Here is a 26867-nt window from a genome sequence, read left to right as displayed (position 1 = left end):
CAATCTTGACTGCCAATAAATTTATCATGTCACACATACAAACGCGCGCACACTACCTGAATTTCTTGAATAATACATTTGAAGACAGGTGATCGCTCAGTCCACGTTTTCACCAATTCCATTGCGTTGTCAAAATTCTTCACATACTCCCCATACATTTTGAGGAAAGGAGCTAACTTCTGTAGAATGTCACTGATCCTGGGGTTTGTGTCCCTGGACAGGCAAAAGAAAGCAGTTATAGAGATAAACATGGGAGGTTGGACAATATGTACTATGGGCACCTCAATTCTGTCAAATATGTATCTTTTGGTTTATTCTGCTTGATAACTACCTTTTGATTGACTTTTTTAAAAAAAGAGTATTCCATAAACTAAACAAACAAATTATGTCTCTAACTCACAGCTTGGTCGAGTAACCCTAAGAAAAAAACATGAGTGAAGCACCTCTAATAACCCTACCAAATAAACACTGCAGCTCACCTATTAATATAAAATCCCCCTCCAATAATTTATTCCAGTACTAGAACTTTCATTTTCAGGGTTGACAAACAATGATAAAGGAAAATATTATTTCCCTCCCAAGTCAGGCTGCAAAAGCTGGAACTGTATTACTTCTACAAAAGCTGGAACTGTATTACTTAGTTCAGGGGTCAGCAAACTTTTTCAGCAGGGGGCCAGTCCACTGTACCTCAGACATTGTGGGGGGGGGGCAGACTATATTTTGAAAAAAAATATGAATGAATTCCTATGCCTCACAAATAACCCAGTGATGCATTTTAAATAAAAGCACACATTCTACTCATGTAAAAACACCAGGCAGGTCCCACAAATAACCCAGAGATGCATTTTAAATAAAAAGACACGTTCTACTCATGTAAAAACATGCTGATTCCTAGACCGTCCGTGGGCCGGATTAAGAAGGTGATTGGGCCGGATCTGGTCCCCAGGCCTTAGTTTGCCTACCCATGACTTAGATCATGTATAGCTGCCAGTTTTCTAAACACATGCATGGTTCATCTCTCTTGGTGCTCCTCTGGCTTGTGACACCCAGTATTTCTGAATAAATGTTAAGTGTGGTTGTGTATTTAAAATACCTGTTTTAAGGTAGAGGTTAAATATATCTTATACCAGGCATAGGCAAACTTGGCCCTCCAGATGCTTTGGGACTACAACTCCCATAATCCCTAGCTAACAGGACCAGTGGTCAGGGATGATGAGAATTGTAGTCCCAAAACATCTGGAGGGCCAAGTTTGCCTATGCCTGTCTTATACATTTCTGGACATCTCATGGGGACATCATTCTGTGTTCTCTGACATTTCAAGACTATTATGGATCCCAATACTACAAAAACAACTTGCCAATTTATAATAGAATCATAGAACCTCCTACAGGCACAGATAACATTCACATGGTCTTTCACAGAGTACTATCTCCCAATTATCTGCACTGCTTACCATTCTTGCATTCTTTTCTCAAGCTCTGGCAGCAAGAATTGACTGTGAAACTGATTAATGGATGAAATATTGGAAAATATTTTATTAACAACTTCAGCAGGAAATGAGCCCCTGTTAGCTTCATCCATCAATTTACAATAAAACTCCTGCAACGGATAAGAAGGGGAAAGAGAGTCAGCCACAAAACACGCATTCCTGGGCAAATAAAGCAGGCACAAGGCAATCAAAAGTCTTCAGCCAATTTGCAGCTAATTAAAAATGTCCATTTATTATAACGACCTCCTTCCTCTTTCATAATACCACCAGAACTATCTTGCCATTAATCACACTTCCTTGCAAACAAAGACACAGCAAAATGAAGCAAACAGAATGATCCGCAAGTCAACATTTTACTAGTTAAGATTCTAGGCAGTCCGCTGCATCTGATTTGTTTCTCCTTTTCTGCTGCCAAGGGGCAAAGGGCTTGAGGGGGTAAGGCTCATTATGCTGACTTGAACCTGCCAGCTGAATCTTTGGCTGTAGGATTCTAGCATGAATTTTAATTGAAGGTCTGTTTGCTTCCTACACCTTTTAATCATATTATTTGCTTAACTTGTTAGCAAAGTCGTTTCTCAGAAAACTGAAGGCAGTTGCGCATGCATTAGTGCAGCCAACAGATGTAGTAAGATGTTAGCAGTCAACAGAACCTGAGCAGCAAGCAATTCAAAGCTAATAAGAGGTGTCAAGCTTCTGCTCCAAGAAAGGTAGCTATGTAGACTTCCTCTGTTTCATATTCAAATGGGAAATTCAGGATAAGCCAATAAGAAAAATGGGCCTCTTTGAACAAAGCTGAAGCTATGATCCAATGAAAGGGAGGTAAATTAACCATGCAGTGAGTGAAGATGAGGAACATTCTCAGCAGACAGGCAATATATGATGAAAAATGTGGAGGCATTGGGAACAGAAGTGTTTCATTGCAATATTGGAGGGGGGACCCAGTACAGTACACTGAATCAGAAGAGCAGAATCAGAGCTCGTGGGTTGTGTGACATTTACATGGCAAACAGAATATTTTTCTGTGCCACCTCCACAGAGTCCATAATTCCAACAGAGGTATGAGTAATTCCTAGTCATTTCAATTAAGTCATTAGTCATAATTTAAATGGCTTTTTTTTTTTTCATTTGTAATTTGTAAATGTCAAGTAGTGACCAAAGCCATATACTTTTCCTGGCCAAACTGCAGGGTGGGCGAAGAACCAAGCCTTTATTGAGCAAAGGAAAGAATTGATTTTGCATGTCTTAATGGCAATAGATCTAAAACATAGCAATAGGTTCAGGATTTTCTAAAGGTGTTGGTGGTGCTTTCTGAGATTGCTAAAAGATAGTGGGGTGGAGAAGGGCCATAGCTCAATAAAGGAGCATTCGTTCTGCATGCAATGATCCCATGTTCATCTCCAGGGAGGTCTGGAAATGTTACCTATCTGAAATGCTAGAGAGCCACTACCAGTCACTGGGGGCAATACTGAATGAGATGGACTCGTGATCTGACTCCTATGTTCCTACATCACTGCTGCAGTCCCAGTTACCATGGTCTGCGGGCAAGAGAAGAAGATACACAGAAAGAAATTGTGTAGAATATGTGTGTGACGGTAGGAGATACATGCAAATTCATAAAGACAAAGGATGGAACTACAAGAAAGCAAACATGCAAAGATTATTTTGAAGCCATCCACTGGTTGATTTAATAAATTGATTTAGTGGTCAAAGCAGGTTTCCCATGCTAATATAAGAGTTTCCTCTTATATTAGCTAGAAACAGCATGAAAGAAAGAAAGAAAGAAAGAAAGAAAGAAAGAAAGAAAGAAAGAAAGAAAGAAATCCCACTCTTACCTGATCCAAGAGAGCAAGTCGGCAGACGTAAGCTCTTTCTGTGTGCAAAAGCTCATTGGCAATATTGTAACATTTCTGTTCATTTGTCTCCTGGAAATGCAGACAATTTTCAGAATGAAGAAATTGCAATAGAATTACTGAATTTTTGCTGCAGTTTGCTAGCAGTTGCTAGTTCTTTCAGTGTATCTTTTATCTTTGTTGGAAGCCGCCCAGAGTGGCTGGGGAAACCCAACCAGATGGGCGGGGTACAAATAATATATTATTATTATTATTATTATTATTATTATTATTATTATTATTATTATTATTCATATTTTGCATTTATCAAACAAGGGTTCTCTCCCCCTTCACCCAATTCAAGTCGTAGAAAATTGGGAGGACCAAAGTGCGAGAAACCAAGAACCTCTGCCTCCACATTGGTAAACTAGAGACAGCTGCATTGGCTTAGATATTAACCAGGCATGAGGAGCCTTCAAAATTCTTCTAATTATTGCACTTTCTATGAATACTTTTTCTTTCAAGCACATTAGATGCAACGTTGGGTGTGCTGCTGTATCCTGCTTTCAAGCATTAAGACAGGAGTGGCTAATCAATGGCCTTACAGATGTTGCTAGACTACAGCTCCCACAATCCACTGGCCAGCCTAGCTTTGGCTAATGTAGTTGTGGCACAACATCTTGGAGTCCAGCCCTTCCTTAGGGGCTCGGCACACATGGTCATTGTCTGTGAATCCAGGAAGGCCTGCTTCCTGCCCTGCAGGCCTTTCCCCACCTGGCCTGGGAGGGTTGGGCCCTGACTAACTGAGGCTGCTGAACAGATTCTTGGGTTGGGGAATTGTTTAAGTGTGTGTGTGTGGGTTTTTTGGGGGGGGTGTTGCTTCTGTTTCCGATATTAACTTTTTGTATCTTTATTTTAGATCTTATTATGAGTCATGTGGAAATTGTTTAATTTGGTTGTGATTTTTTTCTATGTTTTATATGACTTCTTTTGTTATGTTTGTAATTGTGTATTTTTTCATGTTGTAAACAGCCTTGAGCATGGTTTTAACTATGGAAAGATGGCATACAAATAAAATTATGTACGTACGTATGTATGTATGTATGTACGTACTCTGCTGTGCAAGGAAACTAGCCAGTTGAATAAGATTATGAGATTCCAGAGCACATAGGTTTAAATAACACAGCACTTAGCAGCATAAGCCTGTTCTACCCATTGTAGAAGGGTAGGATATCTAAAAGTCATGAATTCTGTTTTTTCTTTCTTTCTACACAAGTTATGTAATACTTTAATTGCGAGATGGTCTATAGGAAAAACAGTATTCTCTGAACTCTCCCTAATTCTAATAGTGCCTTAAAAATAATGGCTTGTTGTGTAAGGAAACTTTTAAAAAGGGAACAATCAAGTGAAAGCAGAACATTAAGTCTAAAATTAGTCCTGGCATTTCACTAAACAAAAACAGGGAGCATGGATTCTATATGCAGAACACTAGAAGAGGGGTCATCGGGGATACATTTCAGGCAGGAAAAAACACAATAAGGGAGTGAAGCCAGCCAGTGAGAGATGCTGCCTAGGAAGAGTCCAGATACTGCAGGGCAGCATACCCCCCCCAAAAAAAAAAAAATCATGAGATTCTAGTTCTTTCCAAAGCACTCCTCCCTATGTTTCTAGTCCATTTTGAAATCTGGATTTGATTGATCTGCAACTGGCCAGGAACTCAAGAGTGCTGACCAGGATTAGGGAATGCTCAACTCCAAGGAGGAGCCCACCTTATTATGATTTTTTTAAAAAATACTCTGTACAAATCACAGTGGAATGCGGGTGGCGCTGTGGGTTAAACCACAGAGCCTAGGACTTGCTGATCAGAAGGTCGGCGGTTCGAAGCCCCGCGACGGGGTGAGCTCCCGTTGCTCGGTCCCTGCTCCTGCCAACCTAGCAGTTCGAAAGCACGTCAAAGTGCAAGTAGATAAATAGGTACCGCTCCGGCGGGAAGGTAAACGGTGTTTCTGTGCGCTGCTCTGGTTTGCCAGAAGCGGCTTAGTCATGCTGGCCACATGACCCGGAAGCTGTACGCCGGCTCCCTCGGCCAATAAAGCCAGATGAGCGCCGCATCCCCAGAGTCGGTCACGACTGGACCTAATGGTCAGGAGTCCCTTTACCTTTACCTTACAAATCACAGCAGGATATCACAGCATGGAATAATGAATATCACAGCAGCTGCCATTCTTCTGCTTTACTCTTTTTGTATTACGGAATGTCTAAACACTCCTTGCTGCTTACGTCTGTTGGGTGCCCTTTACCCATTGTACCCCCTCTGAGGGAGACCATGGGTGTGTCATTTCCCACTGCGCTGAGAATTCCAGCGAAAGGACCCATAGGAATGACCCTGTCCATAAGGTCACAGTCTATTAAACGAAATGTTACAGCTGAACTATGGCAATAACCCACAGAAAAACTGCTCCCACTGGGGTGTTACAACATGTAAAGGCCACATATCATAACATTAGTTCATCATCCAGAAGGTGAGAAGGCTCATACTGAACGGCTTCCTTCCGTTACCTTCTCCAGGTGTGTGCCAATTTACTTCCTGTATGTTCTTGTACCACCACCCTGTTGTCTCTGCCTTTTCCTGTAAATTACTGTCAACACCCTTTTCATAACTGGGATGTCCTTCCTGCAATCATTGGCATTTGGCTCGTTTTACTAATGAGGACACTCATAAAGAGGAAAAGAACTGTTCCAGCTATTCTGCTAAATGAAAAAGCCCTTCAGTGTCCGAGACCACACTGTGTAGACTGAAGTGTCCACACAAACAGGAAGTCTGTGTTCAGAGCCAGAACCTTCCTTTGCAGGAAAGCCCTCCAGGCAATCTCCCTCAACAGCTTCCATATCCAAGAGATACCACTGGTATTGCCTCTCTGATCTACACCTACAATATCGATTCCTTCACAGCTTTTGCCTTGTATAAATGGAATGTGGTCAAACTGGCAAAAGATACATAGATTTTGTGTTGGTGTTGAACTTATTTAAAGACAACTATGAGAAATCTTGGACAGAAGTGAAAAAAGATTTTAGAAATTTGGACAAATATGAAGCTTTCCTTGTTGGGTCGAATTGCGGTTATTAAGATGAATGTATTGCCTAGAATGTTGTTTTTGTTTCAAACATTGCAAATATTGGACAAGATGGATTGTTTCAAGAAGTGGCAGAAAGATATTTCTAGATTTGTCTGGCAGGGCAAGAAGCCAAGAATTAAATTTAAGATATTAACTGATGTGAAAGAAAGGGGCGGATTTGCCCTGCCAGACTTCAAACTTTACTATGAATCAGCAGCTTTTTGCTGGTTGAAAGACTGGCTACTTCTTGAGAACACTGACATTTTGGACCTAGAAGGATTTAACAATATTTTCGGGTGGCATGCATATCTGTGGTACGACAAGGTTAAAGCTCACAAGGGTTTCAAAAACCATATTGTCAGGAAAGCATTATATAATGTCTGGAGCAAATATAAAGATTTGTTGGAAAGTAAAACTCCAAGGTGGTTGTCGCCTATGGAGGCAAAGGCTGTTAAAAAACTAAATATGGAGGCTAAATGGCCGAGATATTGGGAAATCTTGGAACAAGAAGGGGACAGATTGAAATTGCAAAGCTTTGAGAAATTAAAAGGAAAAGTGTTGGTGTGTGTATATTGTATCTATGTTAAAAAGGGGAAGATACTTAAAATTTCAGTCGTTTGAAAGCAGTCTAGTTAAGTGTATTGTTGAATTTCTTCGTTCCTTTGATAAACTGCTCAAGCTGTAGAGTGGTCTAAAAAGCATTAGGGATACAGCTATCAGATTTGAATGCAAATACAAATGGTCTGTATGGCCTTCAGAGGCCTATATATTTCAATAATGCAGAAGGTACATTTTATTTTTATAGCCTACATTTCTTTATAAACTGCTTGCCTTACCTTTGTCTCCACATGCGAGTCTTGCTTATTGTGCTCCTCAATCTGCTTGTTCTTTGTATTGGTAATCATTTCTACACTTTCTTTTCCCGATGGAAATAACGTGTTCACACTTGGAGTCTGGCAACAGCTATTGATTGTTTGCCCTTTGCAGGCTGCTGTAGTTTGCAATGCGTCTGTACTAATGTTCTCACGTTCTCCATTTACCAAGCTGCTGTCAAATGATGCATTTTGAATGGCCCTACTCGCATTATGAACCGGCAATGTGCTGTCCCTGCAGTCCAACTGGTTCTGTGCTACTTCTCCATTGGCTGTGCGATTCTGTACATCCTGAGAGTGATCTGTACTATATCCCTGCTTCTGTAGTGGGTGTTGGGTGAGGAATTTTGGCTGAGGTGCTGGTGCTGGCCCATGCTTTCCTTGAGATTTAGCAACATTTAGAACAGAGGATTCTTTCTTCAGCTCACTAGGAATGGATGGGCTAAAGAGAATAAAAGACAGCAAAAACTAATTCATATTACATGAACAATTTATGTGAATAGAAGATCCTTCCTATCCTCTTTGCAAAAAACAAAAAAGCAGTATCAGTAGAGCAATGTTAAACAAAGTTGAGTCAAAAATTTGCAGAGAGAATGGTGAGCATTGTTTCAGAGGCCAAGAATGGCTACAATCCTATTCACGCTTACTTAGGACTTGCTTGGTAAAACTTGTGGCTAAACCCCATTGAAGTCAACATACTACAGTCAGTGCTGTTTGCTGCTTACTAAGGATTACATCACATGCGTTTTTTAAGACTGGGTGCAGCCAAAGCAAACACAAAGTGGCAGGGATTTCTACAACTAATAAAGGTAAAGGTGAGAGAATCTGAACTTTTCCTGCGTCCACTGCTCTTCTCCCAGCTAACTGATTCCCCATATCAGAGCTCAGGTTGGAGAAAATGATATTGGGAATGAAGCCAAGCATCATCCCACCCTCTAATTTGCTACATCACACACACAAATATGACTTTTAAAAACACAACATTCTTCGACATGAAATGCAGCCTTACTGCACTTCTTCCCATCGTATACTTCAACGTTTCCTTGCTACCTACATTAAACAAATATCAATAGATCTTGCTGAAACACTGAATTATTTTTCTTGGATTTTTCTCTATGGAGTATTATGAACACATTAAAAAAGAACACAAAGCCTTGCATTGTTTACTCTGTCAGGCAGTGACTCTCCAAAGTCTCAAGCCGATGTCTTTCCCAGCACCTGTTACCTAACCCTTTTAATGGGAGAGGACGAGGATTGAACCTTGAACCTTCTGCATACAAAGTGTGTGCTCTTCCACTGTGCACTGGCCTCTCCCCATATAAGTGTTTGTTTACCTTACATTGTTATTCTGTATTTTTTCATCAGGGTCAGAAGTGGGGTGAAGGGAGACGATAGTTACAGAACAAACATCATAAAGTCTACTTTTTCAAATTCAGGGTTAGAGAAGCAGATGTTGCTCAACTACAACTCACATCAACCCTGATCACTGGCCATGATAGCTGGGACTGATGGGAGTTGGAGTTCAACAGCACCTGGAGAACTGAAGTTTCCTAGCCCTACATTACACAAACTGCCAATGTAGCAATGCCCCAACCTTTGCCCTAATGTTTGCCCAAGCTTTGTTATTTTCCTTTGGCACGTGTCTTCACCATTCCTCCAAACTCCACTTTATTTATTCCATTGCGATTGTTCAGAGTGAGAGTGTATGCACCACTGATGTTCTATTCCCCACTTTTTCGAACATGTAAACCATTTTAAAGTGATCATTGTGAAAGGATCACATTTCCCCTTTCCACCAAAGTATTTTGAGTGTTATCTCTTCCCACACCAGCCATGTTCCCTCTCCTTGCACCTGGGCTCACTCCCTCACTGCAGCTCTCTTCCTTGAAATCCTACCACCTCACATAAAAGCCCACGCTTACCTCTCATTTTTCCTCCTTCAACATACCGCTTCAGCTGGATTTTTTTTAAAAACGAAATGTTTTTGCTGTGTACTTTGGCAGCTCCCTGAACACTTCTATGCTGTGCTTTCTTCCTTGGTTCATTTTTAGCACCTGGTGCATCCACTCAAAGATTATCCACCAAGGTGCATAATCTACCTCTCTTCTTTTTTTAGCATAACCTTGCAACACTCCATACTTCAGAACAGAGCCCACCTCCACAGGTCCACCATCTTCTTCTCACAGCCAGCTTTTCTGTGTGTGGCATGCATAAGGCACAGTCGCTGGTACCTGCAGCCATTCTGCTCCAAGCAAGCCAGTACCTGGATGGGAGACCACCTGGGAAGATTAGATGCTGCAGGCAAGGCATGTCACCTTTTTATCCTCAGCCAGCTGCCTAAGCAAGCTGGCTGGGGATAAAATGGCTTAGAAGCTAAGGGTCCAAAGGGCTACTGGTCCTGTTGGGAAGATACTGGTCCGAATGACTCATATTCACACTAGTTTTAAGGACTGTAACTTTAAGAACTGGTGCCTGGGAGTGGATTCCCAGTAAAATTTAAAGTCTATTCCGGGTTGTTGAAGCAGAAAGCAATTCTGTTATGGTTACTTTTTGAATACTTTTTTTACACTAGTTTACAAACTAAGATTTACAATCTGATACAAATCGTACTGCATCCTGTTTCTGAATCTTTCTATAATAATATACAGTGGTACCTCGATTTACGAACTTAATCCATTCCGGAAGTCCGTTCTTAAACCGAAACTGTTCTTAAGCCAAGGCGCACTTGCCCTAATGAGGCCTCCTGCTGCTGGTGCCCTTCCACCGTTCAGCTTACATTCTTAGACCGAGGTAAGGTTCACAAACTGGGACACTACTTCCGGTTTTGTGGAGTTCGTAAACCGAATCGTTCGTAAACAGGGCTGTTCTTAAACCGAGGTACCACTGTACAGTAAACACACAACTGATGCACATTTAACTTGTGCGCATTCAGCTTTATGAGGTTGACAAAAAATTATATATAAAGGGGGCGGGCATCCAGGGAGAAAGACTTTGGCAATTGCACCTTCCACTGTACCCAATGTGTTTTGACTATACACAATTTTGGCTTTAGGCGCAATCCTCAGAACATAACCCACATCTAAGTTGTGAAATCCCTCTTCACAAATATTGGTAACTGTTCTGGTATTTTAAATATGGTTATGGGCGCCATAACTGAAACCGTGTTGTTTATATAATAATCAATCCTCATTGTCATGGGAAATCAAATCTGGATAACTGTTCGAGTGTGAGTGTTTAATGGACCAGAAGCATGAGTGATAGCAGCCAAGTGTGGTGGCATGGCGGACGGAATCAAAGTGAGTGACAGATGGATAGCGTGGAGAAAGACTGTAAGAGAGTTAGACTGCCCTATCTAAAGGAACGGAATGCAAGCCTTTGACATCCATAACCAATATATAGACCCATTTATTTGACTAGCAAGAAGATACCTGGTGTGCAGAATGAACAAGCTGGCCCAATATAAAGGGGAGACAAAGGAATAATACATAGCCTTAAGAAACGTATCAGCTTCCCAATTTTGCATTTCACTAGAACACAACCATCCATCTATGCTATAAAAGTGGAGCACACACCAGTTCCTCATTCACTGTCACTTATGCTTCTTTTAATCTGTACCCTTTTGAATAAAAATGAAACAAACTTGTTTACCTGCCTCCTTCAAAATGACTGATGAGATCAGAAACTTTACTAGTTTTTTCTTTAGATACGCAAGAAGAGGTAGGTGTAACTTCCTCCATTCTTGGCTTCGTAGAATGTAAAGCTTTATGCCTGGGGGTTTGGTGGGCAATGGATGACTGTGAATTCTGCAGATGTAATGGCTTTGGAGGCACTGTGAAGAAAAAGGAACATACTATACTGTATTTTGCATTTGGAGGCATTTCATATATCAAAGCTGTTCAACACTGTGACTCCCGGAAAGGCCTATGGGATTCTTAAAACCCTTTCCAAAACCACCAGATTTCCCGGTTTTTTTATTTTCAGGAAAGCTCTGCTATTATTATAAACACTGCTATTATTATAAACACAAAACCTGTACTCTGTACACCCTGCCTTAACTCTACTCTTTTTCAGTGCCTGCCCAGATATGTAGAAGGTTTACATGTGTTTTAATACATTTTTAGCTGATCACTGATTTTAATTATTATTTAAATGTTTTTAATAGCTCTTTTTACTGGTAATTTTATTGTTTCATTCTTTCTGTAAACCGGTTTGTGGCTGTTTTTGTTGTTTTATATAATCAAGTGATATATAAATTATATGAAAATAAATAAATGCAGGCAACTCCCCACTTGTGCGTGATCAGCACGTGCTCCCATTGACACACATGCTGTTTTCAGCACCGAAAGGGGACAGGGTGGAACAGGGGGATCCCAGTGATGCATGGGGTGGCCAGGAACAGAACCCCCGTACAAAATTGGGGTAAATGTAAATAAATGTTGTACTCTATTCTCTCTCTCTCTCACACACACACACACATACACACACACAACATCTTCTTAGGTACTTAAGCAAGATCTGCCTCGTGTCCAGCCTCCACAACTTCATCAAGAGATGTATAACTAATGAGCACAGCAGCAAGGCTAACCCAAAAAGCCCACAGATGATTTGATACTGTAAAATAATGTTCTGGAACTTCCTACAGCTGAAGCAGCTCCAGGTTTTTGCGAGCCACAACTCTTTCCTCTTTGGCTTCTCTGCCTCTGTACTAAGATGTGCCTTGTCCAACAATTTCTTTCAAAATTATCTCAATGCCATGTACAAAACTCTCCCTGGCCTGCAATCCAAAATTCGCCATAGAGCAACTCCTTCTGTACATAGTACACAGGCTTGCATAAGACGATGTGAATGAAAAAGACCCCACCTCAGAGCCCATCTCTGCTATGAAATGGGAACATAGGAAGCTGTCATACATAAAACCAGGCCATTGGTCTATCTAGCTCACTGACTGGCAGTGGCACTCCAGAATTTTGGGCAAAGGACATATCCAGCCCTAGCTGTAGGTGCCAGTCCACTGAACCTGGGAATTTCTGCATACAAGGCAGATGCTCTATAGCCTTTTCCAATTTACTAGGTGACCTTAGGAAAGCCACCCTCTCAGCCTCTGCATTCTCTCAAACATTTGCAATATGAGAATCATAATAATGGCCTTACAGGACTGTTGCAAGGATAACTGAGATAATATATGCAAAACACTCTAAATATTAAATAATGGCTTTATGAATACAGTACCAAGTATTTATTCAACAGCAAGGAAAAGCACTCTGCATATGCTCAGAGGTAATTTCTAGCCTAATAAGCTCTTTCCAGGGCTGAGCAATAACTCAAAACAGACCACTCCCTTTATTTTAAACCACTTTGAGGTTTTATTACAATCAAATGGTATATAAATGTAAACCTATAGTCACTACAGAAGAAAATACCACCAATGGACACATTGATGGGGCATGGATTTGAAGCTAAACACACACACCCAAGCACCAAGGCTCAAACCTGAATCAGGGAGAGGAACAAGCAAAGCATATTCCACAATCCAAGTAAGTCTCTCAGTGTTAGAAACTGAGATATAAAATCTAGGAGCCAAATAGCACCTTAAATCTAGGCTATAGTCACCACAATGATATGCCTAGGTGCATTTTTTGTGTGTGCAAGGTTATGAAGCAAATGGTCTGTGGGGAAGTGTGGCACCAAAAGACACACTTCTCTTGGTGCCGCGCTGCCACATGAATTAGCTGATTTGCGGGGCATCGCAACACCAAAAGAGGCATATCTTATGGTGCTGTGCTGCCCAACAGACCAGTTGAGTGGTGTGGCATCGCAGCCACACAAGCTAGCCAGATGGAGATGTTAGGGGCCAAACCTGGCAACCAGATATCTCCACTTCATCACAAAAGGCCAGCTGCCTGTCGCAAATCACAACTGGCACCCAGCTAATTTCGAATGCTGCTGCTCTCTCTCTTTCACACACACACACACGGAGAGAGAGTGCTTCTCAACACATCAGAGGTTATGGAATACAGCTTATAGGCTAGATACGCAGCTGCCAGAAGAAGAAGAAATGAATTTCCCAGCTGAAGCCGCTGTCTCTCTCCAGTATATTTATTGCACTTACTGCATCACACACTTCAAGGAGCACAAGGTGGTATATATGGTTTTCTTCCTCCTCATTTAATCCCAACAGCAAACCTGTGTGGTGGTTAGGCTAAGAGGCAGCAATTGGCCCAAGGTTACTCAGTAAGCTTCATGGCTCAGTGGGGTTTTGAACCGTGGTCTACCAGGTCCCTGAATTCCAAACCCAATCAAAGAGTCAAAATGTTAAAATAAAAAAACAAAACCTCAAAACTTTGGCAAGCCAAAGGTGGTCGGTCGCATGCCTTGTGCGGCAATCTCTGTGAAGTACAACTGTAACCTGTGAATCTGGAACAAATGGGTATTTTCTGAGGACCAAGTTACCTGTAAGCTCATGAAAAAGTTTATGTATGCACACACAAACGCATGCTCAGGACTCACAGTAGCTCAAGAAAATCAGTCCAGCATGGAGAGCAAATGCACAGGATGCTAAAAAATAATTGTAACAAAAATCACAATCCCTACAAGCATCCCAGCACGATCAAAACCAAGTGTTTATTTCTGTAATGAAGCATCTGTAACTGACCCATCAACTCCTCCTACTCCCCATGTTAATGGAAGTCTTCTGAAAACTTAAGAAAATATTATGGAGGGACAGCCACCACCACCCTGTTTTTCTTTGAACTGTTGTAATTGCTCATTATAGCTGTTTTATCTGTCAGTGTTCTTCGAATCTGCTTTGACATCCACCTGCATGCTGTTAAGAGACTGAGCTGTTTCCTACTCTGTGTTTTCTCTAGAAATGACAGGCAGATCTAGGCCAGTGAACATCAGCTAATTGCCATGAAATCGAACAGCTAACAGAGAGAGATGATAAAACATAAGAGGGTTGGAGGAGAACTCAAAACCACCAACATGGCTGAGAAACAAGGAGGCCACAGAACAAACCTAGGAAATAAGTCTGAATGGAAGTAGCAGCAGCTTAGATGGTGTTAATGATAACAAAGCTGTATCATGCAGAAAGCATCTTGAGCAGGGTGAAGAATGTTAAAAGCAACCTTCTATTAAGCACCTAAGAGCAGCCCTGTTGAATTATACCAAGGGCCCATCTGGTCTAGTATCCAGTTCTCATGGTGGCCAACAACTTACTTTATTTAATAAACTGTTTCACAGCCTGAAACCATTGATAAGTTCAAGATAAGATAATTTATTACAGTCAAAGACCAGCTCATATAACACAATAATGACAGTGTTCATAAAGACAAAATATACAATTGGAGCAGATTGTAGCAGTAGCTCATGAATTAAAATTGAGATATTGTGATAGGAATTTTGAGGTCTTAGACCTAGTATCTGAAGACAGTCATCCTTGAGTAATAGCCACAGAAGGCTTTATACTCCAGTAATCTGCCTGATCTTTTAAAAGCAGTCTGTACTAGTGTTCATCACTATATAAAGGTAAAGGTAAAGGTACCCCTGACAACTCTAGGACTGCACACTCATCTCGCTCTATAAGCCGAGAGAGCCGGCGTTTGTCCGCAGACAGCTTCCGGGTCAAGTAGCCAGCATGACTAAGCTGCTTCTGGTAAACCAAAGCAGCACACGGAAACACCATTTACCTTCCCGCCAGAGCGGGGATTCAAACCGCCGACCTTCTGATCAGCAAGCCCTAGGCTCTGTGGTTTAGACCACAGCACCACCCGCGTCCCTCAATCATCACTATATATTTGCTAGCAAATTCCATAGTTTATCAATGATATATATATATATATATAGCTTTTGTCTGTCCTGAACATTGTACCATTCAGCTTCATTAGATGACTTCAGGTTCTAGTATTTTATGGGAGAGAGAAAACTTCTAATCTATTTCATCATATACACTTCTGTCATGTCCCTCCTAACTCACTGTTTGTCTAAAGAAAAATTCTGACTGAACACTTAAATATTAAACATATCCCATCCCATTGTTCCAAGAATTGTTAGAACAGATAGTACAGGACTGGGACGACCATTGCTTCAGCATCTACATGAGTCCATTATTTTGTGTCATTGTATTCCAAAACACCAAAGTAATAGACATATAGCAGACTGCCTATCCTAATGTTTCTCTGTTTACATGATTATGAAAGTGCACTCTGTTCCAGGAATTTGGTTAGACAAACCATTCAGTTTTGGACCAAAAAAACCCTTAAATACTACTCTGTGTGACTTACTTGGAGGTCACGCGGAGGAGCTCTATGCACATGTTGTTTCACCTTAGCAAACACTGTAAACACACACATACTGTGCCTTGTTTTAAAGGCTAAACAAATGCTGAAATTAATTTGGCCTACAGCTACCTCCGCCACCCCTAAAAACTTCTCTCAGGAGATGACATGTGATATAGGATGCTTAGGCCTACACAGTTATGGACAGCTTCCCATCCATACCATCCCACAGGGTTCAGAAGGGAACCATGGTGAGGCATTTTCAAGGTGCACAATTGGCTACAGAGTGAAGAAAAAAGGAAGCTTTCATTCTGTGAACTTCATTCACTTATCCATGGATCCATGCCTTTTTTTTTTTTTTAATAATTTTTATTAAGATTTTCCAAATTAAAACAAATTAAATCCAATTTATACACTTCTTCCAATAACCAGGACTTCCCCCTCCCCCCCCTCTTGTGTTCCAAATCTTCTAAATAAACAATTAAATTCAACAAGTTCTTATCCCCAAATTACACTCATCGTCAATAACCCAATTTTTTCAAATTCCCATCCCCTAAGATCTGTCTTCCCTTCCACGAGTTCCCCCCTTTCAGATATAGTGCAGATGAAAAAAAAATACAAAAAGAAAGAAAAAATAATTTTACAGCCTTTGGATTCCAAATTTCCCTCCCCTCTTTCCCTGTTGCGTTCCTTATATCCCTCCAATTCTAATATCTTCCTGGTGTTCCCACCTTTCACTAAACCCATATCTCTCTGATTCTTTACCAGTCATTTTTAATCACAAGTGTCCAATCTTAGAAGGAGTCTATCTCAAAAAGGGGCTCATTTCTTCTATCCAGATTTTTGTATCCAGGAGTAAAAGCTCCAATTTTATTTCCATAAGCTTGTCAAATCTGGATATCCCAAATGTCCCCACTTCCAGTTCTGTCCAGTTCTTGTTGTTTCCTTATTCTTGTCGGTCACTCTCCTCCTTTTTGTTTCCCTGTTCTCCCGCAGAAAGGTTCTTTTTCCAAAAGCTTCTAATTCCTCTGCAGGGGCTTGTTATTCAGGAGCAAAACATTACGTCATGTCCCTTTCATTTTCCAACAGATAAATCCATTGTTTCTTGTGGTATGTAGACCTCTGTAGACAAAATAATGTTCCATTTCTGCAGTTTCCCAGGAGGTTGAAAGTTCTGTTCAACTGTTCAAGTTTCCTAGCAAAAACACATGCAATATCCCTCAGCTCCTCTAGATGGATTACCGTAACTGAGTTCCCTTCCAGATCACATCCACCAGTCCAAATAGCTTGTTAATCCTTATTTGAAACAATTTGTATCCAATTTATATCCAAATGTAATTGGCAAAGTCCTCAAAACACCGTCTCTATTTTGTTCTTCCGTTTTGACAGCTCTTTGACAGCTGTCAAAACCTCCATTACTCTTCTCCAGGTATTCTCGCAGATCGCTCCAGGGATTCCGGGGGGGGGGGGTTGCTTTTTAATGCAAATTCTCCTTTTCTCCTCCAGCTCAAACTTATAATTTTCCCTCGCGAAGTTGTTAGTTCATCAAGATAGGGTTACACTCGATCTTAGTTGTCTAGTCCTTTGTTTTGTCTTTTCTACAATAAAGGGGGGGCTGACTTCCTTTTTCCACCTCCCCCGTTCGCATCAAATTTTAAAAATTTATCCCTCTTTTTAATCCATAGTCCAATTACTCACGGGTTTTTCTTTTGGATCCAAATTTTCAATAGAAGAAGCTAGCGCTCTCCACCGAATGGCATGCGGCTTCGCTCGGCAGGGGAAGCGGCGGACTCAAAGCACCACCACCCCCCAGGCGCCCGTTCCTTAGCCTTTAAAAAGGCTCTTTCGCGGGCCGGGGAGGGGCGCAAAGGTGCCAGCCGAGTCACCATGTCCATGGGGCTCCGTGCCCATGGCTTTTGAGGGTCCCCGCGTCGCCGGCGCGGTAGAACCCAACCCCTGCCGAGCCGGCTCCCTCCGGAGCACGGAGGGAGCCCGCCATTCGGCGATGGCGCCAACCCGGAAGTCCATGGATCCATGCCTTAACTCTGGTAAAGAACTAGGAAACCTGCTCCAAAAACTCTTGCTCTTTTCTAATGCCCTATTTGCACCCCTGGATAGTAATAACTAACATTTTCCAGGCTAAATTTATGTAGTTGTTTGCTTCAGATAGCAGCAATATAATGTTAAAAAAAAAGTTAAAGCAAGTATAAACATTGCACACATTTTTTCCCCTGGATTTGTTTTCCCATGCTGGGTGGGGACTCAATAGTTATATAAAATGATACCATTGGTTTCCAGAGATTTAAAGCTGCTTTTCAGAAAGAAACCAAGTACCAACTAACACTCTACAAAACCAGGTCAGGGCCTGTTGTTTGTTGGCAGAACAGATCTGGAATAGCAAAGACAACCTTTGAATATTTCCCACTCCATTCAGGGCAGACCTTTGACTGAACAAACATACGGAATAAAGAAAATGCCCTAAGTTTTCCTCAATTAGCAAGTTGGAGGAATTGTCTTTACGGCAAATAGGCCTGCAGTGCCATCTGAAGATGGTTGAGAAACTTCAGCTGGTGCAGAATTCTGAGGCCAGGTTGCTCACCAGAGCAAGACGGTTTGAGCATATTACACCAATCCTGGTCTGACTGCACTGGCTACCAATTAGTTTCTGGGCCCAATTTAAAGTGCTGGTTTTGACCTATAAAGCCTTAAATTGCTCAGGACCGCAATACCTCAAGGACCATCTCTTTGCATGTGAACCTACACGGGCCCTGAGATCATCTTCTGAGGCCCTCCTTCACGTGCCTCCTCCTCAAGAGGTCCAGAGGGTGGCAACACGTGAACGGACCATCTCTGCAGTGGCTCCCCATCTGTGGAATGCTCTCGCTAGGGAAGTTCATCTGGCGCCTTCATTATACACCTTTAGGTACCAGACAAAAACGTTGCTTTTTAACCAAGCCTTTGGTTGATTTGATTGACATCCTATGCCCTTTTAAAATGTGGTGGGGGTTTGAGGGGGGCATTATTGAGTTGTTTTTATTTTTATTTTGTGGTTTTATATTTGGATTTTATTCTGTGAACCGCCCCGAGACTTCTGGGTATAGGGCGGTATAATAATAATAATAATAATAATAATAATAATAATAATAATGATGATGATGATGATGATGACAAGAATTGTATCCAACCCTTGCTATTTTCACCACAATGCATCCACAATCTCACAAAACCTGATCAGTTAGTGTGTGTGAGTGAGCCATTTTATTTGTGCCACAAAATACTGCATATTTGGTAAAGGTACTTGACTTGGTGGCCTCCGAGAGTCAACAGCTGGTCACAGATATGAGCTGCTACTGACCTTGTGGTTTTGGAATTGAAACTGGCTGTGGAGATGGCTTCTCTGGTACGATTCCATTTATTTTCTGAGCCACCTCATTGCCAATGTTTGGCTCATACAGTCTAGTTGTGCTGCTCGTCGTGCACAGTGGAGTTATGAAGATCTTTGGACATGTGCTGCCACCTGGAAGGAGAAAAGGCAACTGTGAACATGACTGAACATATGGACTTCCTTGCTAGCTCATAAAAGGAAGATGGGAAGCCGAGTTCAGAGTGGTTTATCTCCTCTTACAATATGGAGCAGCAACTTGGAAAACCTAGATAAGTCTAACTTCTGCATGCAGTTTTAGAAGAGTGCACTTCAGTGCAATTTGAAACTATGCATGGTATTGGAGAGCCCAATGCTCAAAGAGGTTGGTGATTTCTCATTTTTACAGCAAGCTGCCAAAACATTCAACATTTCCAGTTGTGACTGTAATGTGTTTGTTACAATTATGGCCTGTTGCAAGAGCGAATTAATCTCAGCTTCTACTACATCAAAAAAGTGTGTTAAAAGACAGCCTTGGGAATTGGGCTGCTAGTTTATCCTTCTGTCCACTACCTAATAGTCACATTGCCCTGTGGTTTTACAGGCCATAAGTATGATTGCCAGACAAGTCTCAATTTCCACTGACTCCGAAGACCTTTTCTTGAAGGCAACTTTCACAGTAAAAGCTCTGCATTAAGTTTTAGGTTATTGTGGAAAAAGTGGCTTGGGAATGATTCTCCCCAGCTATGAAAATATTTAATCAGAATTGGCCATCCATAGAGGAATCATGGGATTCTTTCACAGTAAACAAGTTAAATATAAAACCCTGTTTTATATGAATTTCTCTTAACTGGTCCTTCAACATCTTACCATTGGTCATTTGAGTGAATTTTGTATCTGCTACCCTTTACCCACAAATTGTATTTTTTTTCCTTCATAAAGTACTAAACACTGTATCAGTAATGAGAGACATTTTTCTGCATTATTTTTTCCAGCAGTAGTTTTTGAAAAGATTAGGCTGTTTGCCTTGATTTAGACTTTTTACTCGTGAATAAGGGGGCCGGTGGCGCTGTGGTCTAAATCAGTGAGCCTCTTGTGCTTGCCAATTGGAATAATGGCAGTTCGAGTCCGCATGATGGGGTGAGCTCCCATCGCTCTCTCCCACCTCCTGCCAACCTAGCAGTTCAAAAGCATACCAGAGTGACTAGATAAATAGGTACCACTGTGGCGGGAAGGTAAATGGCATTTCTGTGCACTCTGCTACTCGCCATGGTGTCCTGTTGCACCAGAAGCGGTTTAGTCATGCTAGCCACATGACCCAGAAAGCTGTCTGCAGACAAACGCTGGCTCCCTTGGCCCGAAAGCAAGATGAGCGCCGCACCCCATAGCCAAGTTTGACTGGACTTAACCATCCAGGGGTCCTTTCCTTTACCTTTATCCTTGAATACTTATTGCTTGATGCCCACTGCTAAAAGAATAGAATATATTTTACAGAGTCGCTCCAGATTTTTGAATAGTTTATTGTTCTTTCCATTTGACTGGGCCATTTGACTTCAGATGGGGTTAGCATTTTAGGTCAACCTTTTGCTGCTCCATCTCATTTAACTACATTTAGGCATTATACAAATTTGATTTTGGTCCTGCTATTCTTGAATACTGTGTAAATATTTAATCATCTTTTTAAAAATAAACAAACAAATAAATATGCTAGTAGAACAGGTTAGAATTTTGTGTTATTTTGTTGTACTGCCAAGGAAGATCATTTGGACAGAAACATTTCCAGTTTTATATGTATTTTCATTAATTTCTTATTTTAATATTTCAGTTTTTGATTCATAACTAATATTTGATATATGCCAGTGCTGTGCATATTCTGTTATGCTTAGCTGATTCACATTACATATTTTAATTTTTGTTTTAAAACTGTTTTTGTCTCTGTTTGCAGTATTAGACTTCCACAGGGATTCTTCCTACGGGGAATAATAATAATAATAATTAGATTGATTGATTGATTGATTGATACATACCCTGCCCAACTGGCTGGGCTTCCCCAGCCACTCTGGGTGGCTTCCAACCAAATATTAAAATACAGTAATGCCTCAAACATTAAATGCTTCCCTAAACAGGAAGGAAAAGTACTGCATCTATTCCAAACATGAACATTCATTTTCAGAACTGAACCATGATAATTGGTTCTTTATATATTTTAAATGTATAAGAAAATGAAGCTTGTGTTGTATAAAATGGGGGAAAATATTTTGGCAAAATGCAGAAAATTCATTTGAGATTTAACCTTGTGACTTTACCACAAAGTCATCAGGTCCAAGTTCGCACAATTTCAAGTATCTCAACATTTTCTACCTCTTTAAATTTGTGCTGCCTTAAAATGTTAAAATGAGCAGAAATGTTCAAGGTTAGTACACAGAGGGCTGCATTTGTTTGCTGTGATTTAATAGACAAGGCAGAATTTACGGCACTATAGCCATCAAATAATTTAGAAGTCACCAGTAAGAATTACACTTCTTATTACACTATCAATAGTCACTGTCAATTCAGAGGACAATTTACAGATTTAAATACCCTTTTTGTAAACCCTTTGCACATCCTTAGCTTTGTGTATTTTCCAAGACACACCAATTCATATTTTGACTACTTCAGCCAAAAACTTTCTACTGTCTCTGTTCCACCCCAGAGCTGCACATGACAATTTTGCTTAGGCTTTACACTGCAAGACAGAAAACAATTACATCAGTTCAGCTAAGGGAATGTCTTTGGCTAGATGAACAATATTAAGGAGAACTTCATTTAAAAGAAAAGTGTTCCAAAATTCTGTCAGATATTAGGAAAAATATGACACAAATGCAGCTGTAAAAACAATAGATGGGCCCTGTCATGTGATGCTCTGAGAGAACAGCTGCAGAATTTGGCTACCTGTACTCAACAAGAGGCCAGCACAATATGTAGAATGAATTTCCTAATAGTGACATCAGGAAATGTGACATAGAGGACGATATGGGTTGGAACCTTAAGCTATGTTAGGCAGCAGCAGCTACTAAAAGTTAATGGACTGGATTGTGTCATTTATAACTTAAGACACAATTTAAGAAAGAAAACCCTTATACCAACATTAGAAAGACATGTGCAAGGAAAACGAAATGTTGAATAAACCATTGTGAGAATGGAAATCCTGCACTGACGTAGTCACAAGTAAGACACCATTGTTAATAGCTCCTTTTTGGAAAGGAAGAGAGGAAAGGATCAATTTCAGTGACAAAACTGTGGTGTACATCCTCTGTATGAATGCAGATACTCTTATTTAGGGTTTGTATTTACAATGCCAATTTTGTAGTATAAGGATGGACATTACTCCAAGTGCCACTTCCCAAACTAAAACAGTAAACCATAAACCCTTCCCTTCAGTGGTTCAAACACATTTTGCAATTTAACAGGTTAATTGCATATATGGATCTTCCTGTACAGTATAGGCTTGTAAATCACTCCATCTTGCAGAGGACCACTTCAAACTTCAAAGTGCTCTCGTTAGAAAGTACAATATGACAGAAAGAGATTTCTTTTGTGCATTTTGCTTTACTGAGGCCACCTCAACTAAAGTTTGTGAAATTGCTCAGGAGGGAATGTGGGGCAGGTCAAGGGAGTGCAAAGAAAGTTGAAGGATTTCCAGTGGGAAGTGAAAGTTTAATACTGAGCAACTCTGAATGCAAATCAGCAGGAACTAGTTTCCTAATGTATAATTTTTATCCCAAACACTAAGTGATAACAACAACAAAAAATTCCTTCCAGTAGCACCTTAGAGACCAACTAAGTTTATTATTGGTATGCATGCACACGAAAGTTCATACCAATAACAAACTTAGTTGGTCTCTAAGGTGCTACTGGAAGGAATTTTTTGTTTGTTTCAACTATGGCAGACCAACACGGCTACCTACCTGTGACTAGAACTAAGTAATATGAACAAGTTTTCCCAGAATATTCTAAATGGGGGGGGGGGGGTGGAATTGTTACAAATAGTGAAACAAACTGCACTTACTTTAGAAAGTGTTGTTTCCTTCCAAATTTGCATACCAGTCTTGCCACAGAAATTATCTGGGCCTCCAGTGGCAAAGATGGCTCTAGAAGTGCCCCTGAACTAGCATGTACTTGTTAATTCAGAGGGAGTGCCATCTTATCCAAAATCTGTGAACTTCCCAACCCCCTGATCTAGGGACTGCTCACCTACAGAGTTTCCATCTCATCTTTGCAAAATAATTGATAAAAGAGAGAACTGCGAAGGAGATCAATAGGATAGGCATGGGACAGGACTTTGAATGGATAGCAAAGACACACAGAAGTCAACTGTTATTAAAGTGCTATTTAAATAAATAAAATAAATAAATAATTGGTTTTGTTATAAAGTACGACTTCTATCTGCAGAAAAATTGTAATTAACCTTTAACTGATTCGGAAAAGTGAGATGGTTTGAGATGATAAAAAGGTTACTATTAAAAGGGTCAGTCTTTAAACTTCTAGTATGTGTGTGAGCTTTCTGTGGCATCCTGTTTCTAAAAATACTGCCCTAGTGGCTTTACTCGATTTCCTCACAATAAAGAGCATTTGCTTTCTTCATTCTTGAAAAACTTTTTAAAAAATATAGACTTGTTAAATATATAAATTAGTTGACTATGTGCACAATCTTTAATGCATGATCTTTAGTATGCAGTACTGGAAATTTCAATGGAATTTAACAACCCTGAACTATGATACCCATCCTATGGCTCCTATTTCTTCTGAAGGAGGAGTGCCTGGAACTCAATCTCAGTCACATAACTATTTTTGGCTGGTGTTTTTCTACAGAAGAATCATGGTAGTTAATTTTAAACATGAATGTTAGCCCTAAAGCTGAATAGCGAATTCATTTTCTGGTTTGGTTAAAGAGCAAGGTCCAGGAATGCTTTAATAACAGAGCAGCAATTTCACTGTACTTATGTGACAATCTCTTTACGCAGTATTGCTTATTTCACAGCACACTTGCCAAGCTTAACAGCCACTAGCTTATACAATACAGAAGGAAAATGAACAGCCAGTCCTTCTTGCATGTTCACATGGAGAATCTACCTGGATGTCTCATCAACACTCCTGCACTTCCTGTTTCTGCCTTGAAAATAATAATATTTTTTATTATTTATACCCTGTCCATCTGGCTGGGTTTCCCAGTTCCCTTGATTGAGATAGATGGATGGATGGATGGATGGATGGATGGATGGATGGATGGATGGATTTCTATACTGCTTAATATATTTAAAATATATTTAAGCAGTGTGCAGAAAACTGAAGCAACAACAGACAACATAAACAGAATATTACAAAAATGCACAGTTACACCTTCCCTATCCCCCACAAAAGTATCACTCTAGACTTGGTTTTTATGGGCAGGCCCAAAGTAGACAGTACTTCCTCAGGTTGTCCACAGTTCAAGGTCCAAAGAATGGGAAGATGGGGCCCTCCATCTCTCAGCTCTTTCTTCACCCTCTGCCCTCTCCTCCTCCTCCAGCTGCTCTTCACGGGCAAAGTTCAAGCCAAGAGAGTCCTGCTCTATGAAGTCATTCACCTGCAACATTTCTTTATACAGTATCTACTAAACCCACCAGTGCAGGCCTCAGTATTATAGTAACTCAGAAAGCTCTCCAATATAAATTTGATGTTAAAAACATTCACTTATATTCATTAACTGAATGAAAAGTTTGAGCTAATCTTACAGGTCAGTGCTCTGAGCAGTTGAACTTAGCTATGTATTAGTTGCATCAAAATAATTGGATTATTTTTGTCTGCAACTGAGATAAATAAAACACAACATGGCTGAAGAAGTTAGGAAACAACAGTGACCACAAAGACTCCCAAATGTAACCATTAGTTTTAGGAAAGTTGGGCAAGTACAATGCACACCAAAGACTTTCTGTAATCTATACATGATCAGGTATCCCCAAGTTATTTAGACAGTGTGCATTCTTTTAACAGTGGAGTTAGAAGGGACCCAACTCCTTGCTCTGATTAAAGTTATCCCGGCAGATAATTATAAACGAAAACACAATAACAACAAATTACTTTTGGCCTTCGAAAATAGATTGTACATTGCCTTTAGATGTGAGGTTTCTCCAAATTTTAGGCTTAAAAAACCAAGTCTCCACCTATCTAATTGCTACCTGGAGGTCCATGTGCTGGTTCTGAAGATACTTTGTTTTTATTCTTTCAGCACTTTCTCTCTTTTAAAAATTCTTTGCACGTGGTGATTCCTTTCCAGGATGCATTACAAACAACCTGAGGATTATGAGGCAAGGGCTTCCCCAAGGTAACAGTGAGAAGCTCATTTCCCCCCCTTCCCCTCACATTTTGGAAACCAGAGCAGACCAGCAAGGAATTACCAAATGGGGATGGGAGTCTTACTGAACTGGTTCTGAATATTGATCCCCCAGAGCAGTGAGCTAGACTTGAACTAGTCACAACAGCAGGGATTTCACAGATTGTGAGGGCAGAAAGAAAAACCCTATCTTCTGCTATTTCTGCAAGAAGACTGGAAATGCTGGGCGCATCTACAAGCCTTGGCTAGCATGTCAATGATGTTCCTGAGACATTTTTTCAATGACCATTCAATTCATGACTCAGAAGTCAAATTTATGTTCTGCAAATTGCCTCCCCACTTTAAAGGTTTTAGTAAATTTCAGCCATGACAATTTCGTCAAGAATAAGGGAGTAGTAGAAAAAGCAAAAGGAACCAGGAAAAGTGTGGAAGGAAAGTCATATGGTATATGTATACATGCTGTATTGGCAAGGAAGTTGTAAGTGGGACGGGGGGGGGAGGTTAAATATGCTCTCTGTTCCTGTTTTTGAAAATGCAAATAAATAGATAAATAAATAAGGGATTAAAGTAACTTCAGAAAATGGCCAACAATGGCAGTTGGTTTTCAGTGTCAAATTTGATGAATGTAGACTCTTGCATGAATAATAATGTGATATAACGTTTTCTTAAAAAAAGTTTTATGTTTAATTGTAAGCACCAGAAGAATTTTAGAGCAAGGAAGATCTTCTCCAAATATATCTGGGCAACCGATCTATTATTTCAAAACCTTGATAACATCATTACTTTTAACAACATTATATTTAAGTGTCTTCTTGCACTGATTTCTGCAGACCCTTCATTTCCACAATGCCAAAATAATTTTGACACCACTATTTATACACTGCGTAAAAAAGGTAAACAGTGAACCAAGAGCCCCTAAAATTGTCCAGACTTTTAATCCCTACAACACCCATCTGCCCCTAAAAAGCATAAATGTACACAAGTGAAGATATAATATTAAGTGCTCAAAGGAAATCCGCATTTCTGGGGTAGTTGTAACAAACCAAACATGCATTTTAATTCACACTAGCACCACAAAATTCATAGATAACTGTTTCTGCATCAAACTATACATATTAAAGGGAAAGCTGTTTCTTAACATTCCAGGAAGGACAGCTATTTTACAAATGAGAGAGGTAATGGATCTCTCAGTACTATCACTAATGATTTATAGGCACAGGAACTAGGAATGATTTGACTGTAAACAGAGAATTCCCAACTGGAAATAGAAATCACTTAACAATCCATTTAGTTGCGCAAGAAAACTTCCAAGCACGTTAAAACAACAGAAGAGAGCCAAAACACAGTTTTTATGCATGCTATACTAACTGGACATTGTGTTTTCCTAACTAATAATACCAACTGAAACTAAGAAAGGGTGGGGGCGAGAGAGAGAAAAGGCATTCCACAAGTATTACACACAAGCAACATTTGTGAAAGTTTAGATTTTCAAACATACAGCTACGTTTTTCCTGAATCTGGATATGCTTAAAACTATCAGAAGTGCATGCACACAGGAAGGAAGAATGTGGATT

General features: G+C 40.3%; 1 protein-coding gene across 12 annotated transcripts in view; it reads right to left on the bottom strand.

Annotated features, from left to right (window-relative positions):
- The window catches only part of FGD4 (FYVE, RhoGEF and PH domain containing 4), a 105085-nt gene that overhangs the window by 24272 nt on the left and 53946 nt on the right, over nt 1–26867 (bottom strand). For 6 of the 12 annotated variants that reach the window (XR_014555572.1, XR_014555573.1, XM_083700140.1 and 3 more), the window contains exons 2-7: nt 18936–19097; nt 10956–11136; nt 7272–7749; nt 3323–3412; nt 1455–1600; nt 57–213 (exon numbers count right to left, since the gene is read on the bottom strand). Coding sequence is in view for 9 of the 12 variants with exons in the window: in XM_083700140.1 (XP_083556266.1) it covers nt 57–213; nt 1455–1600; nt 3323–3412; nt 7272–7749; nt 10956–11136; nt 18936–19097 (1214 nt within the window). In the remaining 3 variants the exon portion in view is untranslated. The remainder of the gene's footprint in view (nt 1–56; nt 214–1454; nt 1601–3322; nt 3413–7271; nt 7750–10955; nt 11137–18935; nt 19098–26867) is intronic. The other 6 variants (XR_014555574.1, XM_083700146.1, XM_083700138.1 and 3 more) reach the window with 3 other exon arrangements.

Source organism: Podarcis gaigeae (genome assembly GCF_964106915.1).
Source record: "Podarcis gaigeae genome assembly, chromosome: 10".
Taxonomy (NCBI): domain Eukaryota; kingdom Metazoa; phylum Chordata; class Lepidosauria; order Squamata; family Lacertidae; genus Podarcis; species Podarcis gaigeae.
Note: the sequence above shows the minus strand (reverse complement) of the source record. Positions and strands in the feature narration are given on the sequence as shown.